The sequence below is a fragment of the Delphinus delphis genome, chromosome 7 (genome assembly GCF_949987515.2).
Source record: "Delphinus delphis chromosome 7, mDelDel1.2, whole genome shotgun sequence".
NCBI lineage: Eukaryota > Metazoa > Chordata > Mammalia > Artiodactyla > Delphinidae > Delphinus > Delphinus delphis.
The window spans coordinates 45071140-45089668 of record NC_082689.1 but is presented as its reverse complement, the minus strand read 5'-3'; the positions used below and the strand labels follow the sequence as shown (position 1 = coordinate 45089668).

The 18529-nt window shown below is 37.6% G+C and overlaps 1 protein-coding gene across 1 annotated transcript in view; it reads right to left on the bottom strand.

Annotated features, from left to right (window-relative positions):
* COL5A2 (collagen type V alpha 2 chain) overlaps nucleotides 1-14916 on the bottom strand; it is a 144922-nt gene extending 130006 nt beyond the window's left edge. Inside the window, exon 1 of the mRNA XM_060016451.1 lies at nucleotides 14382-14916. Within this exon, the coding sequence (XP_059872434.1) occupies nucleotides 14382-14478 (97 nt within the window). The 5' untranslated portion in view covers nucleotides 14479-14916. The remainder of the gene's footprint in view (nucleotides 1-14381) is intronic.
* Between the last annotated feature and the right edge of the window lie 3613 nt (nucleotides 14917-18529).

The following is an 18529-nucleotide window of genomic DNA, read 5'->3' as shown; positions in this document are numbered from 1 at the left end:
AGTTCTGTGCTCAAGAAATATCAGTGGAATAAATCAAACCTTCTAAATATTCAGACTAAACATGTACATATCTCCCAACAAACATTATTGCAAAGAAAAATGAGGGCTCAGGAACAAGTATAAAATAAGGAATCAAGAACAATCATGACAATCTCATGATCTACTCCTCAGGTAAAGCTCATAAGTTTTTAATTCCCCTTCCTGCCTCCCTCCCTCCCTCCCTCCCTTCCTTCCTTCCTTCCTTCCTCCCTTTTTTTTTAAAGGCTAGATAGAATAGCAATTTAGTACATTCAGCAGATTGTCAGGAAAAGTAAGCAGTATCTTCATTGCAAAGATAAATCCATCAGCTTTAAGGGCGAGGGTCTAGGATGCCACTAACCTCTGACCACCATCCCACCAAAAAATATTTAGAGAGCACCAAGTCTTATGGTTGTAATAGTGTAACACAGCACTGAATGCATTTACGTATTTTCTAACTGGGAAATTCAAAATTAATCTGAAATCTACAAAATTTAATCCCAGATTATTCTGAATTTTTTTCACAATCACCTTTTACAACAGTGTCTAGAAACTTTGTTGTAAAGTCATTCACTGAAAAGCAGATCATTTTGGAAGTTGTGTTTCTTAAATGAACCATGAGTCAGGTAAATAACTAGAAACCTGGATCAAAACTTCAAATCCTAACTTAAAAGTACAGAAAGATATTACCTACAGAAATTATGCATAATGCTTCAACCCACCAAAATGCATACATGAGATTCTTCACAGTGGTATAGCACAAATCTGACCTATGTGAAGTAAGTTTATGTAAACCTTCTATAGTCATAGAATTTCAGAGCAGAAAGTGGCCCTGGATAATACACCACAGGTCTTACAAAGGAGGAAACTGAGGCCTGAGAATTTAAGTCACTTCCACAAAATCACCAAGTTAGTTCATGATAGAGCTACAATTAGAATGCACATTTCCTGTGTCCTGGTCTAGTTTTAATTTAGAATTATTTCAACAATTCATTCATGAAAGAAACAGTCTATTTAGTTGAGGCCCTCATCTCGTTAACTGCATGTTTCTCTCTGTACAAGTAGAGAGTCTTAAAATACACCAGAAAGTAGACAGGCTTGAGGGATGATGGAGCCTTTTTCTAAACACTTGGCTCAGATTGCTGTGGCTATTTATCACCAGTTTAAACTTCTGGCTCCAAGTCACCTTCTGACCCAGGGAAAAGGGATACCATGCTACAAACAGGCCCTTAGAGCTTAACTTTGATTTTGAGACAGGCTTCCTGATGAGAGATGAATAGGGAAAAAGTAACAATAATAGTGGATTCAGCCTTCTGACAGGAAGCTACATTTTTGCTTGTAGAGAGACTGCAGTCCAGTTATATTAGAAAAATCACGTTTTGTCTTTCCATCTGTTCTGTTTATCCTCAAGTCAAAGTCTCTATTCTCATTTTTTTCCTATTTAATTCCTATTTTGGGGCTTTGGGAGTTTTCTAGATAGATATGTATGTAAACAAGGTGTTTTACTCTCTGAAATTCAAGGTTTAAAAAACCCCACTAATTTTGCTTTCTTTCAGTTCTATGAAGAGTCTTATATTCCTTTGGATTACAAATATTCTCATTTACCTAAAATAAAACATTTATTTTGTATTCATCTAACTTTTCATTACAGTAAATCGTACTAAAATAATAACATTACCCTTATCGAGGCTTTTAAACCTGACACAGAATTTCCTCAGATATCATGAATTCTTCATTTTGAATCTGTGAGGTAGCAAAATAAAAAGTATTATCCCTGTTTTATAAATGAGGAAATTAAGGTTCCAACACATTATAAGGAATTTATAAGGAAAGAGTCAGAACTTTACTGGAGTTGTCTGACTCAGGGCCAGTGCTCTTTGCACCCTGTTGCTATGTTGAGTCAGTAGAAGTTGAATCAGCTCAGAGAGCTCCTTCCTCTGCATTGACCACCCAGGTGGAGGTGCATGCCATCCCTCATAAAAACATTGCCAGGGTCCAAATAAGTCTGTCTTGAACCAGTAAAATATCAAGAAAGTAAACAAATGTTTTATGTATTGAGCATAGTTTCACTTTTATTGAACTCTACCTGAAACAAATGGGCAAACAACTGCCAAAATCATTATATTAGAAAAAAAAGAATAAAATTAAATGAGTATATGTACCACTAAGTTTGCAAAATGCATCCTAATACCAAAGTATAACTTTCAGGAGCTGTGCCAGTTTGCTTTTCCTGACTTGCTTTGTGAATAATCTGGAGCTGAGCACAGGCCTGGCCCAAGGGAAAAACATGAAATTAAAAAAAAATTCCTTATTGCCATTTCAAACCTCGCAATTATACCTCTCTCTACTCCTCTCCCCCATTCCTGGCCCTGTTCTGTCCCAGGGATTCTGCTCCCCCCATCAAAATTTGAATTCAATTCTTCAATATGCAGATGAGAAAACTGAATCTCAAAGATCAGTAACTTGCTCAAGGTCACAAGGTTGCAAATGGCAAACTCAGGATTCGAATTTGAGACTCCAAAACCCAGGCTCTGTTAATTGCTTTTTTTTTTTTTTTTTGCGGTATGCGGGCCTCTCACTGTTGTGGTCTCTTCCGTTGCGGAGCACAGGCTCCGGACGCACAGGCTCAGTGGCCATGGCTCACGGGCCCAGCCGCTCCGCGGCATGTGGGATCTTCCCGGACTGGGACACGAACCCGTGTCCCCTGCATTGGCAGGCAGACTCTCAACCACTGCGCCACCAGGGAAGCCCTGTTAATTGCTTTTTGAAAGTAAATGGAAAAGAAGAAGTTCTAAATGTAGAAACTGCTCACTGTTAAAGGTTCTAAGTGTAGAAAAATGGTAATAATTGGGAACTGAAGGAATTTCCCAGAATTAAAAAATCTCATTGTGAGATAGTGCCCTATTCCTACAGCCTATAGGCCTAGTTACGAGTATCTATGCCATTAGCTCAAAAGAACAGAGATATAGTATTGTGGTTGTGTTTATTTATTTATTCATTCTAAAATGACTATGTTTTAGGAATATAGGGTAAACAAAAAAACTAGAGAAATCAAAGAACAAAAATTAAGAGATATCATGAACTTCCCCAACCTCTCTAAAATTCTCAAAATAAATCCCACAAGACATGATACAGGAATGGTCAGGGAGCCCCACATTAGATTGGAGCCTTACATTTTAATGTATGATTTCAATGAGGCTATCTGAGCCAACTGCTAATTGGTATCCTTGTGTACCCACAGAGAACCCATCTTCCCATGCATGTATGCTTTCCATATGATGCACAATCATATGGTTCTATCCTGAAGAAACTCAGAAGTCCTCTTCAGAAACAGTCGGAATCCTGTGGGCAAATTTCCATTTTGATTATACTAAGGCAACTTTCAGTTTCTATTAGAATAGGTTTGAAGTGATTCTAATGTCTTGACTGTAGAACCCTCCACAGACAAATACAGGATGCCCATAACAGCTGTGTTTTATCCACCTATAGTGCCATAGAGTCCATCCGATACTGGGACTTTCACCCAGAGCTATGATGTCAGCTGATCCTGATGGCCAGAGAATATTGGGGAAAAAAATCATAAAAGGCAAATTACCATATATAATATAGTCAATTACAAAGGAGTAATATTTTTTAAAGGGTGCACTGGAACAATGACTAGAGAGGGCACGTGTTGTAGACTAGTTTCCCAAGGAGTAGAGAAGAAGAGGACACCAAACAGGTAAGTTTTGATAGGAGGTCAGGTTGGAAGAAAAATTCTGTAATTTGAACCAAATTTGGGAAGGAGACATGCAGATAAAGCTTCAGTGTGTGACCTTGATTCTCAGGCAGATTTCTGAATGCCTTTCCTTCAAACTGAAAGGAGGTTGAAAGCGTATTTCCCTAAAAAAAAATTTAATTTAATTTAAAAGTCACCTACTTCAAAACTATTTTCTTAAAACTGGACCTGCCTACCCTCCTGGGACTTTAGCAACATGGAACAGATGTGGAAGGGGTACAAGGTAGCTCAGGTGAATATAGCTCTGGCAAGTTTATGAAATATTTATATTCTGAATATACCAAAATACCATAAAAATACTAATTTAATTATCATAAAATACTGATTTAATTTTATTTCATCATCCTTCACATACCCAAACACAAACACTGCCAATGGAACTTTGAATGTATCCACGGATTAATCTCTTTAGAACTAATTGTTTCAATTTTGATTCATTCTCTACATAAAGGAATTAGCCTACTTTTTTAAAAAATAAAACAGATTCAAAGTATCCTGAAATCTTCCCAGGCTAATAAGCACTCTGCTGGTTCAGGAATTTATCAGTTGTTTCTCAGCAAAATTCAGTTCAGTTTTACTGTGCTTAAGGGAGAAAAATAAAAATACAGACAAACACATGCCTAATCTAATGTGTAGAGATCAAGATTTAAGAGGAAATGGGGAAGGGCTGGAGAAAGAAGTGTTTTTTTGTGAACACTCAGAAAGACATAACACTTGCAGCACCTGAAAGCTTAAACACAAGCTCTTGATGGAATGTTCAGTTGTTCCTCCTTCATTGCCCCCAAGTCTCCTTTTCTTTTTTTCTGTACAAACTCATAAAAGAAGATTCTCATATCAGAATCACTCATTTGCCTTAGAATTGCCAGTGCCCTTCTGCCCTCTCAAATGAAAGTATAAGCCTTCTTTATAAAACTTCAGAGGGTTTGTGTTTTTAGCCAAAGACCAGAAAACTAGGAACTTTTTCTTTGTAGTTCATCTTCCCATGGTAACCAGTTAACCTCACTGTTCACCCACCAGTCCATCCTACCGGAAACTCTAGCTAAAAATTTAGCACTAACATGAGAAGCATAATGCTCTGAATTAAACTGTAACTTAATTATTTCTTCAATAGAAAGCTCTGGAAAGAATGAAAAAGAAAAATTTAAAAATAATTTCAAACTAGCATAAATAAATCTGATAGGTTCTTCTCCCTCGGGAGAAAATAATAAGTATATAACTGCTATTTAAGAAATACTAAATGAAAAATAAATGAAATGAAAATATTAAATCTCTATAAATAAATTGTATTTGCTAAGGGAAGCACCCATACTTTAAAATTCCATAATGAAAAACTCTAGAGCTGACAGCCACAGAACAGCTATATTGAATAACAAAGATTTAATTAAAGGAATTCATAGCTACTAATTATCTGGTGAAATTCCATGTGCACACCTCCTGCCAAGTCAAACCCATCATTCTGTTTAAGTTTGAAAAACTGAGAAGAAAGAAAAGTACAGCAAAGTAAGGAAAGTGTGAGTATAAAGAATGTGCCTACATCCTACACCAGTTTCTGCTTTCTGGAGTCAATTTCACAAAAATCTTCTGGGAGCGAAGGGAGTGAAGAAACCAGCAGCCTTTGGAAAATGAAGAGACTTGCTGCAAAGTCTGAGAAAAGACAGTCACTCCCTCTACTGTATCCAGATAGTCCTGTGAGCTGCATTGTAAATCCCTGTGCAGTGAAGCAATTCCTCTCATTCCAGATACAACACAGGGCAATGCAGTGTGGAAAATAAGCTTCCAATTTTTACTACAGACTTTTATGACTATCATATTTTCAGAAAATAAACTCTGAAACAGACAGAGCTGGTAGACAGACATGAGGTAGCACTGGGGCATGGAACGGATCGTGCTTGGCTTGCTTACATCCTGGGAACGACTACAGAGAATGAAATGCTGTGGCGGTGAGAAACAGGAGAGCAGCAGTGATGCTTCAAATCACAGGGTCATTAGAAAGTATTCAACGGAAAGAGCTTTTTGTTTCCTTTGTTTTTTCCCATATAAACCTACACAAGAAGACGCTACAATAAAGCTCTGCTATTTGCAGCGTAAAATTTATAAATGGGCTTACAATATAGGCTATTTAGATTTAGATGAAAATACTGAGGTATTGTCCAAATGACCATAGTAGAACAGTAAATAAAATTTGCATTTTAAGTTTACACTAATTTTAATCTCTTTGAGAGCAAAAGTTGTTTATTTTTTCCATAACATCTAACATTTTGGTTCTTATAATTACCCAATAAGCATTTATCATTATTGCTATACTACTAAATAGTAATGGAATAATAATATCAACTGGATAATAATGTTGGATAATGATATCAATAATCATTTGATGAGCTCCTAGTATTTGTTGGGAGCCATACTACTATGTAGGTGGTTTATATACATGATAGTCTTCAAAATAATTATTTAAGGTAAATATTACTATTCTAATTTTATAGACAAAAGCACTGGGACATAGAGACATCAAGAAAATTGCTCAAGAATATGCAAATATAACTTGAAAATCCTGAATTTGAAATCAGTTCACTCATATTTGAATGAATAAATAGTGGGAGAGATATTTTTTAGATTTTCAAAAATATTCATTGGCATATATGCATGGAATAACTATCATATACTTAATACATAAAATAAATTTATGACATGAAGTGGAACCTGGGAAATAGACTTAAAAAAAGGAACCATGTGTGTGCACGTGTGTAGTGAGAGGTGAGAACTACAGGCAATTTCTATTTTGAGGCAAAGAATGATAGTGACTGTGACTAAAATTCTAGAAATGGGCCAGATCATGGAAGGTCTTGTATGCCTTGCTTAGGAGCTTGAACATTATTCTTTCCTCAAGTTATGGGAGTCAATGGAAGATTTTAAGGAAGGTAATGAGGTAATCAGATTTTAGTTTTATATCACAGTGGCAACAGAGGAGGTCTCTATAGGTGTGGCTGGGAAGTAGTCACATGGGAGGCAAGAGACAAAGTTAGATGTTACTGCAGTAAATTGTAGTAATACTGCAATATGATGATGAGAGCCTAAACTTAGGCATTTGTAGTAGAGAGAGAGAGGAGGTATATATGAGGAATATTTAGCAGGTAAAATGGTAGAGTTTAGTGACTGATTAGACTTTTGCTTGAATAACCAGGTAGGATGATCTTGCCTTTAACTGACATAAAGAATACATGAGAGGGCTTCCCTGGTGGCGCAGTGGTTGGGAGTCCGCCTGACGATGCAGGGGACACGGGTTCGTGCCCCGGTCCGGGAGGATCCCACATGCCGCGGAGCGGCTGGGCCCGTGACCCATGGCCGCTGAGCCTGCGCATCCAGAGCCTGTGCTCTGCAACGGGAGAGGCCACAGTGAGAGGCCTGCGTATCGCATTAAAAAAAAAAAAAAAAAGAATACATGAGAAAGATGATCCTGTCTTGGAGGGAAGATAATGAATTGAGTTTGGGATACACTGAACTTGAAGTGGTTATGGACCATCCAGTGCGAAACTGGGTATTCTGAAGTAGATGTGGACGGTCAAGGTTGGAGAGAGAGATTTGAGAATGATCAGCAATTAGCTGTTAACCAAAACCCTGCAAGTAAGATTCCTAGATACTCTAGGGAGAGAATATACAGAAAGGACCAGTGGACAAAATCCTATGAGAAAACAAAGTGCTAAGGGATAAATAAGGAGAAGGAGCCCATGAAGCTGAGAAGGAAAGGTCAGGAAGGTAGAGGGAGAATCTTCAGAGCACCGCCTTTCAGGAAAGTTGGAGTGGTCAATGGTAGGTGAAAGGAGCCCACTGTAACATCACACATTACCAGAAGAGCATAAGTGGAATGGAGGGGGCAAAAGTCAGAGTGCATGGATGAGTGAGGGCATGGAGGCAGACAGAAAACTGTTCTGCTCCTTTAAAGCAGCTGGGCTAAGAATAAAGAGAGGGTGGGAGGCAGACACAGACCCTGGGAGAAAGGTGAGCTTGTTTACAGGCTAAGGGGAAAGAGCTCATAGAAAGGAAGTTGTTGGAATTATGGAAAAGAGAGCATGATTAATGGAGCAACTTCCTCCAGGAGATGGAGAACAAAGTACAGAAGGAGAACAAATCTGGAAGTTTCTTCAAAACATATTCAAAGATTTGGCGAGGGCTTCCCTGGTGGCGCAGTGGTTGAGGGTCCGCCTGCCGATGCAGGGGACATGGGTTCGTGCCCTGGTCCGGGAGGATCCCACATGCCGCGGAGCGGCTGGGCCCGTGAGCCATGGCCACTGAGCCTGCGCGTCCGGAGCCTGTGCTCCGCAACGGGAGAGGCCACAACAGTGAGAGGCCTGCGCACCGCAAAAAAAAAAAAAAAAAAAAAAAAAAATCACAGGAAAAAAAAAATTGGCAAAAGTAAAAAATATACCACCAAGGTTTGTATCTGTGATGACTGAAATCAGATTGTAATATTACTTTCTGTGTCTCATTTAAGTGCTCTAAAAGTGCCTTCAGGTAAAGTTCCCAAATGACCCTTCTAAGAGTCCCATCAGATTAACAGGAGTGTGTATAAATTCTCCAGTTTCAGATGAGGACCCAAAGGTTTGGTAAAGTTAAAGGACTGTAAAGGTATCAAGACTGCTAAATAGCAGAGATGGACCAGTACTAAGGTGTTCTCCCAATGATGGTTGGACTGTGGCTTACTTTACTTACTAAAGTATATAGACTACAAGGCTGTGATGCTTATGTTGCAAGCAGTGTTTCCACTGAGAATACTGTCATCTTGGAACTGAGTTTATAATTCTGATTGAGCAGACACCCAGAAAGGAAAAGAAAAGAAAAAAAAAAGGAAACCAACTGTGAGACAGTCCTTCCTCCTTCTCAGATCTAAACTAAATTTTTTTAAAAAAAGCATACAAACATTTTTGAGTTTGAACATTATACCAGAAAGCTGATAGGGACAAAGTTCATTATTTATTAATATTAATTTATTAATATTGTTAATATTACTGTCTTCTCTGTAGAAGGCAACACATGAGTAAGGAAAATCTTGTGCTATTGTAATGTCCCTGATATACTGTTCCTTAGAGAATATACTCAGTATATGATGGAACCATCCTGATTTCTGTTGAGGAGTTTAGTTGTAAACATATCAATAAAATAAAATAAAATAAGAACACTAAGGCCAGCAATGTAGTCACAACTTTAAGGCAAAATTTTCCACTGGATAGACTACCCCTCACGCAAATGCCAAGGATAGATACTCTTTGTATATAACAGTTCTTCAGCCTTAAATGAAATTTAGAAAAAGCCACATGAAATTTACATGGAAAGAAATTTAGAGGAAAACTGAACCGTCCATATGTTCCAACCATTCCATTGTCTTATATGAACTTGTTCAACTTGCCAAAATGTACACAATAGGTCAATTAATAATTAACAATTTTAGTCTTTCTTTCCTACTATCATTATATCTCTCATGTGTAAATTTAAACTTTTCAATGTTGTAATCTCAGAGAAAAAAAATTAGTCAAAAAGTGACTAATCCATTTTTAAATATTTTATGAATTTCCATATAAGGCTAAGTGATGATGTATGAATTATCCTTCAAGTAGGAGCAAGCTGTTTGATTAAAAAAAGAAAAAAATAGATTAACATGACTTCAGTCTTCTAAGTCTCCTCCTCTCAAAATAAAGCTTTCTCTTTATGTTTTTACTTTACATACTGCAGTATGTGCATTTCTAGAATGATCAACACAATGAGTTTTAGGCCTGTGTTGATATGATAGAAGTGTGAAGAGCAGGAAGTAAAAGAGAGAAAAAGAAAACCATATATTCACCTGCAAATACATTTTAATAGTCTGTGTCCTTTGCATAGTAGAATGATTCACCTAACCTGCCATGAGGAGGATTTGGGCCTTGAGATGTTTTTCCAGAAATGATGGTGAATTTGCAGTGGTTTATATACAAACTTCAATTAAGCAGCCTTATAAGTGAAAGGAATGACTAGAATAGCAAGCTATTGCCAAAGTCACAGTGTGTAGCCTTAGAACAGGAAGCCAAATGGTGTCATATCAAGACAAGAGTGTTAGGTACAGATCTAATACAGTGGTTCACCAGCATGAATCAGAATCACCTGAAAGCTTCCCGGATCCCATCCAAATCTACCAAATCAGGATATCTGGAAACAAAGGGAGCCTAGAATCTATATTGGCAACAAGCTCTTCACGTGATTCTTTATGCAGCCAGCTCAACACTGATCTGTGGATCGCTTACCAACAAACTTAAAGAGTCATGGTCAAAGTATACACTGCATTTGTCAATATAAAAATTCACTATAACTATCAATCTACCAATCTACATATATAGAGAGATACTCTTCAAAATAAAGCCTCGTTCTAATTTGAATAAAAGTTATAGGTACTTCTAAATTTATCTGAAGAGAATAAGGAAAGAATTGCAAAGAATTACAACCTAGTATTTAAGTGCCATCCCGTGTTCTTGGCTTTGTAGTCTGCTCAGAAGTGAACAATAACCAGGGTAAATCAGGTTACTCAACTATATTCTGTCCATTGAAACCAGATCTATTCCACTAGTTGACAATTAAGCTCATTGTGGCTGGGATTATAGTTGCCTCCTAATAGCTATTCTCCCTTTTATATCCTTCATAACATAACTCTGTTCAGTAGAGTACACTGCCAGTGCTATCCAGCTAAGACTACATTTCCCAGCAGTCCTTGTAACTTTGTATGACCATATGACTAAATTCTAGCCAACTTTCAAGTAAGTTGAAATGATATGATGACTTAATAGTCTCCATTAAAAAAGAGGGAATCACAGCCTTTGTCTCCCATTCTCTATCCAGATGCCAGGAAAGTAAATATAATGGCTGGGATTCCAGCAGCTGTCTAGGAACATAACATCAAGGACTGTACCCTAGGGATAGGAGAGAGCTAGAAAAAAATTGAATCCCTGATGACTTTGTAGAGCTGGTATACCAGCCTTTCACTACCTAACTAGAAGTATTTTATATAAGGAAAAGAACCACTTTTTTTGTTTAAACTACTGCATTCTGCTATATGCAGGTAGACCTAGATTAAAACATCCACTATAAAAGAAAAGTTTGCATATCCTACATGATTCAAAGTATCTATTCCAGTAGTAAAGAGTTTAAAACAATTTATGAGTGAAAAGTATCTTAAGCTATGTATTTGTATTCTGTACCTCCTTTAAAATCATCCCATCCAAGTACTGCTGAGTGTTAAGCATTAGTTTCTTCATATTTGTATTTTAACAATGAGATAAATGGTAGACATAATATAATAAAAATGCAGGAGACCATGGTATGGAAAGGACTGTGAGCCCCTCATCTCTTAGTAATCAGAAGTTGGCTTGGGTCCAGGATATTAGTGTAGGGTTGCCACAGAGGGTTGCAAATTTATGGTCCAGGAGCCAAACCTGGCACTCAAATATATTGCACTCGGCTTAGGCAATGCTTTCTGAAAACATTAGATGTGACTGTCTTCAAGTGGGCATGCATCTTCAGTTCTCCACAGGCCCACCATCTCCTGTTGACGTACAAACACTCGCTTGCTTCACTTATTGATGTTACCTACCTTCTCAGTGCCTCTGAGAAGCACTGACATTTATAGTCTCTGGAAATAAAATGGTACATTTCTGCACCCTCCCTTCTCTCCATTTCTTCTCTGTTGTTGAAATCAATGATTGATATCAGCGATTATTTTCCAAGATTAAGTATGTCCACTTCTAATAACAAGAATGTATATAAGCTCACTAGGTGTTAGACCTTTATTTAGGAATATAAAAATTACTATAAATGCACTAGTATTTTCTCCTACAAAAAACAAATGGGGAACCTCTCAAAGCACCCCCCCTAATAAACACACACACACAAAAACTCATGAAAAGCTGATTTTGTCACCTTAACTCATTTTTGTTACTTAATTTTACTTAGTAGTCTCAACTAAAGTTAGCCCAACTCTCAAACTTTCTCATTTTTATGAATTTAAAAAATCAATTCAGTTCTTAAAATTTAGTGAGAAGTAGTAATGATTTTGGCCTAAACAGCCTAAAACTTATTTACTTTCTTTTATCATTCATAAGTATTTTTATCAGACAGGTACTGTGTAACTAAGTAAAATATGTTTTAAATTTCCAGTAAAAATAATCACAGTCAAACAGAAGAAAAATATACCTTGAAGTCCTGAAAAGAAAAAAATAAAAGCTCACAAATATGTACTTACATATGATAATAGGTCTCCTCAAAGGGGACATATTTGCACACAAAATCAATACCACATTATATGACTTAGAGCTAAAATTTGAAAAACATACTTGTTTTGCATGTGTGCCTTAGATATTTCTTTAGTTTAAAACATTTACCTGAACTTACTCTTCCCCAAACTTAAAAATCACACGGAGTTTCAAAATTCTGACACTTCTATTAAGCTTGTGACAAGCCTGAACAGGGAAATTAAGTATTGCCAAGTACCACACAATATAACTTAAACCAAAATATGCGTGGTAAGTAAATACAAGTTATGTAGCTCTGAATATTCTGGATTCTGGAATTCTTTTCTACATCAACTTTAATTAGGACCATAACTATTTTCTTTTGCTTTTGAATTTTTATTACATATATTCTCTTAGCTTGAGTTATAAAACTGAAGAATTTATTTTTTATAATACGTATGAAAGCAATTACCCTTTTTCTGTAAAATATAATGTTTGGAATTCCAGTTTCTATGCTGTTTGGTTATACTGGGGGGGAGCAGAGTTGGTATGGAATCAGGGACTTTTTGCATCAAGCCTCACATTCCTAACATTTATGTAAATTAGTATTAAGGAAAATTGAACTCTGCTCATTTTTCAGAAGCACCTACAATGTAATTACAACTATTTGAGAAAGTCTTTTAACATATGGCCTACTCCATATGCTTATAGGAAACATTTATTTACATGTTCAATTATTTTCATACTTTATAAATGTAAGTTATTTATTTTAAAATATATTAATAAGGAAAGTTGTGTTAATTAAGTTTTAAAAGTAAGTTGCTGGTTGTTTTGGTGGGGGAGGGGAATCAACTACTTCTTTTATGTTCAGATTTTTCTATTTCTATTGTAATTTTTCTGTATTTTACTTCTCCCCTTTCCTGACTTCTACTTCCTATTAAATTTTCTCCCCAACCCTTCCAAACTGTACATGCTCTTCACAACATTACAAGGAAACTGAAGAAGTTTCATCTTTTATAAATTGTCTCATTTTCAAAAACACAAAAAGTAACATAAAAAGATCCAAGATTTTAGAAAGTGCCCCCTCTATGGGACTCTGGACAGATTGTTGGGTATTCATCCCAGATTCTTATTTTCACTTTTTAAATGCTTTTTAGACCTCGTGGCCTCTATATTAATTTTATGAACATTTACAGAGCAAAAATACACAGAAGCAGGTATTAAAAAATATATATACACGCATACATATGTGTATATATACACAAAAAATATATGAACGACAATAACAAAAGTTTAATAAATATGCTAAGTTTTAAAAGCTTGAGTTTGATGTTAAATTGTTATGAAAATCTATAATGGCCTATTATGAAACAGTACATGTCCGTATTTGAAACTTCAGGCCTGGACGGGAAGGATTTAATAATCAGTGGAACCAATTTAAATATTTTCTTATATTTTATAGCAGCCATGCATTTTTGCTTAACATACCACAGAACCCAACCCTAACATATGCAAATTTCAAAGGAAAAAAAATCGATAACCAGTCAAGATTTGTCTCACATTTTAAAAAAAGAAAGGAAACTTGTGTCTAATGAATAACGCCAATAAAATACTCCTTGATAAATAAATTATATAAGGCATGTGGATTTCCTGCCTTCCGCCATCCAACAGGGAACCACCACTGTCCTGATAATCAAGTCAGTAGGGTGGGAAAATAAGAAATCTGGCTTCTATCAACTTCTGCCATGGGGAAAGAAACAAGACTGCCTCTCAGAAAGCAAAAGTGATTGTAAGATCACAAATGAAAATGGGAAAGACGTAGAAGTCTGTAAAGAGAGAAAAATAAGGAGCCAAAAACAAAGAAAAAATCAGTTAGCAGACTGGCTGCAGAGGTTTTTCTAAACAAAGAATTTTATGAAGCAGCTGAAGTTCAGTACAAAAAGGACTCCACCCTACCCTGCTTCTGCTGCGACTTCTCCTTGCTCTGAAAACTCCAGCCCACAGAACAGAACTCCTCTCACTAAAAGTGCCTTTAGTGCTCTGTTTTAAGCACTCTCCTTTCCTTTTAAACTTCCCACTCTCCACATTCAGGCAAAAGGACTTATCCTAGGCTTTCCCAGAAATATTCAGTAGTGTACTCTTCGAACCGCAGATGTGGAAGCTCCGGATTTACAAACATCCCGATTGTCTTCCGAGCTGTTTCCCAGGTGCAAATCTGTCAGCCCCCTTCTCAACTTCAAATCAGAACCTCCTCTTCATGCTCTTCCTGAGGCTTAACATTCCACCTATTTCCCAAACTATGCAATAAACACCACAAGGAAAGCAAACGGCAAACTCACCATCCTCATCTTCTTCCTGGGCTTTTATTGAGACAAATTGCCCTAATAAAATAGTAAGAATGAGGAGAGGTCTTGCTTCCACCCAATTTGCCATCATGTCTAAATATTAGACATGTGGGTCCTCCTGGGAGTGAAAAGTAGATTCTAAGGTTATTGTAGCACCATGAAGTCAGCTGTGGGCTCTTCTTTCAGCACCAGCCCCAGGGCAGCCTCTGAAAACCCCCTTTTTCAGCACCAGCTCCGGCACAGTCTGCGAAAACTTTTTTCAAGCGATGCAGCTTTAAATAGGAAGAATGCTGCCTCCACTTCTTTTCCTGCCCCTTTTCAGCTTGTTCAGGCTCATAACCATCCAGTGTCTGCCAAGCAACGGTCTGATTGATAGTAAACAACCAAATCAGAACACGCGCCTCAGTGCCTTGAACTGTCCCGATTTCATTTATGTTTTAAACATAAATGGGGCTTAATCACAGAAACAAACGTTTGTTTCTCTTTCCTTTTTTTTTTTTTTTTTTTTAAAGAAAGCCTGTTAGAAGGAAAGAGACTTATTCTCCCCTCCCTACCCTTTTCCCAGACACACACCCCTTCACTTTTTCCCTATAGGGAGGAAATACAGACTTTCAGCCTAGTTTTTGGTATCTAGATAATTCAGGATCCTTGTCCACCTTAAACTTTCAAAGCAACAAATTTTAACCCTTTCTTTTTACTAAAGAGGACTCATTCTTGTCCCCTTGCTACATTCTGTTTCTTTACCCAGATACTGGAAGGGGACCGTTAAATGTCCAGGTGAAGAAACTATTTGACAAATGCATCATACTTTGAATTAAGATCGTCTCCTTATCTCTCCATCTCTCTTATTTAGAGAAACACATTTGCAGGTCCTTCTTGTCCCAGAGAGTTTTATCATGTAAAAAAGCAGTCCACTATGTCAGTGTGGAGTAATGGGAAGGACACTGTATTTGGATGCAAAAAGCCTCGCTTCAGAAATCAGCTCTGCCACTCACCCATTTTGTAAACACAGAGTCCTTTATCTCTGTGCACTCCAATTTTCTCATTTGAGAACAGAGTTTTGCCCTGACCAGTGGACAGCGTTTAGTGACATTAAAACAAGTAATATATTATTAACTAAGTTCTGAGTTGCAAAGAGCTACATAAAAGTAGATGTTGGTATTATTACCCCTAAACCAGCTTTTCAGGGAATTTGGTAGTTCCAGTTGCAATTGCCATTCAAGAGCATTATTCATGAACTTTTGTGCCACACTCATGCTTGCCAAGATCCTAATGACCTCCGAGTGTTCCACATAACCTAATACGTTTGCTACCTTGAGTCTACCCAGAATCAGAATGTCTGTTCTACACAACACAGGTGAGTCAATGGTTTATAATTACTCAGCAGTGATCAGGAACCCTGCACTGCACTAAGCACTGGAGGGAGAGGATGACACAAAGTAAGTGAAAGGCATACCCACTGTCTCCAAGGAACACGTGCAGACACTAAGAAAAGAAATTTACATGAAACAAGAAATATAAGCGAGAGCATATACATATGTGTGGGATACATTAAGCCTAGGAGAAATTCAGAGAAAGGACAGATTATAGGGTAAGATTAGGTAAGTGATGTATTATCCTCACTTTTCTTCATAGAAGAAATCCAAGAAACTTTGAATTTTTGCTTTGGAGCTAGAATCTCCAGAGAAGTGTTCCAGAGGAGGTCAACTCTCCACGCAGCTGTACCCCTCAGTCTAGCTTTTCACTTCAACACGTCCCATTTCAATTAAATACTTCTGGCACCACCACACTTAAATGCCCTGCTCCCACTTAAACGAATGGGCCGAGTAAGAACCAAAAATCACCCTTCTGCTAATTCTAACTAGAATATCTGAGAGAGGCCAGAACTTGAAAAACCCCTTGCTAAATATTCAAAAAGAATAACAGGAAAATGCAGAGAAAAAAAACTTCACCCCATGTGCTTGCCACTTCTATTCTACTTTGAAACTGTTTTAGACATCAACACCCCAATACCAAAGGGTTGGCACAATTTGCAGGCATCTTGTGTGGAATCTTTACTGAACCACAGAGACTAAGGACATTTATGGAGAATCTGCAATTCGCAGAAAGTATTCTAAATGCTGAGAGCACATAGATGATAACTAAACAGGAACAGGACTTGTAGCAGAATCAGTGCACATAAACACTCAGTGCTTGCTCAGACCAGCATCTTAGTATCTGTTATTAAAACAGTTATTATCAGCAAATCAATAGTTATTTTAAATTTAAATGTAAACACAGCTTTTATAAGAAAGATTTAAAATCCAAGGCAACCTCTCACAGTTTCCTCCAGTCCCAGCCTCCTCTTTCCATCATACCAAAAGCACATGGTATGATAGAGGCAGAGCAAATATTTTCAAGAGAGCTGAGATAAATTATTAGCATTCTCTCTTATCCTTGCTAGATTTGTGACTTGGGCTTTTTTTCTATGTTTGGCTTTAGGATTCTACATTATAATTTGGAAAAAAGTAAAACATACACAGGTATTGACCAGGTGTGTCTGTTTAATAGATGTGGCTGAATTCAGGAAGACTTGACCATTTCTCAGTCCTTGAAGAACTGATTCTAGGCCTCAGTGCTTGGGTGGAGAGCTCAAAAATCTGTCACAATTCCGATGAATTGTGCATATTATAATAATATGGGCCGAGTGGGTCAATTTTTACTAATCCAATTTCTCACAGCAACTCTGAAAGGGTATTATTTTTTTTTTTTTTCCGGTACGCGGGCCTCTCACCGCTGCGGCCCCTCCCGCTGCGGAGCACAGGCTCCGGACGCGCAGGCTCAGCGGCCATGGCTCACGGGCCCAGCCGCTCCGCGGCATGTGGGATCTTCCCAGACCGGGGCACGAACCCGCGTCCCCTGTATCGGCAGGCGGACTCTCAACCACTGCGCCACCAGGGAAGCCCTCTGAAAGGGTATTTATTAATTTTCTCAAGTCATATATAAAGGGATTATGCTTCAAAGAAGTTTCAAGTTTGCTAAGCTAATAAGCGGTAGATTTAGGTTTCTGTTACTCCAAAGTGAGTGTTCTCACTGCTTCCTAGCTTTTAGATCTACTTGATACCAATACTTACAATCTCAGAAGGTGTCTCAGCACCCTTCAGGGTTAGTCCCTCCCTCTGCACTCTTTATCCCTTCCCTTTACATTTCCTTCGAGACATTACTCTGTCAGTGTCTTCCTCAATTTCTTCAAAAAAAGAAGCAAAAAACCAAAGGTTTCCCTTGACTCCACATCTTCTACCATCTCTTTTTTTCCTCTCCTTCCCCTCCTGGTTATACTTCACCCTGTGCATCAGGATGTCATCACAAGCACCACAAGAGACACCAATACCCCTTTGTTGATAAACCCAAAGATCTTTCCTTTTTCCTCCTGTTGTGTTTGATACTCAGACTACTCCCTTCTTCTTACTGAAACTATTTCCCCTCATGGCTTCCTGGTCCCACATACTCCTCCTCCTCCTCTGTTTTTTGGGGTCAAATTTCCTTTGCTAATTCCTTTCAGAAAGTTATTGTGCTCCCCAGTATTGTACTATCAGCTTTTTTCTCTCCTTGCCCATTATCTTGATCTATTTTAACTACTAGACCCTTGACTTTGTTTCCATTTACATGCTAATAACTTCCAGTCAAGGCTTCCCTCCTGAGTTGTGGACCTGTATTTCTAAGTGCTTGAACATCTCCCTCTGGACAAGTCCATGTAGCTCAATACCAATGAACACTACCACAATTACCCTAGTCCCAAAGATAAGACACAGAGGACACTCTTCCTTCTCCTTCAACCCACATCAATTGTTCACTGAGTCTTGCTGGTTTTATTATGTGCTTGCATTTTTTTTAAATTGTAGCTGATTGACAATATTATATTAGTTTTAGGTGTACAACATAGTGATTCAATATTTTTATAGCTAATACTCCATTTAAAGTTATTATAAAATATTGGCTATATTCCCCGTGCTGTACAATATATCCTTGTAGCTTATTTTATGCATAGAAGTTTGTACCTCTTAATTCCCTACCCCTATGTAGTCCCCCCTTCCCTCTCCCCATGGGTAAACACTAATTTATTCTCTATACCTGTAAGTCTATTTTGTTTTTTTATATTCACT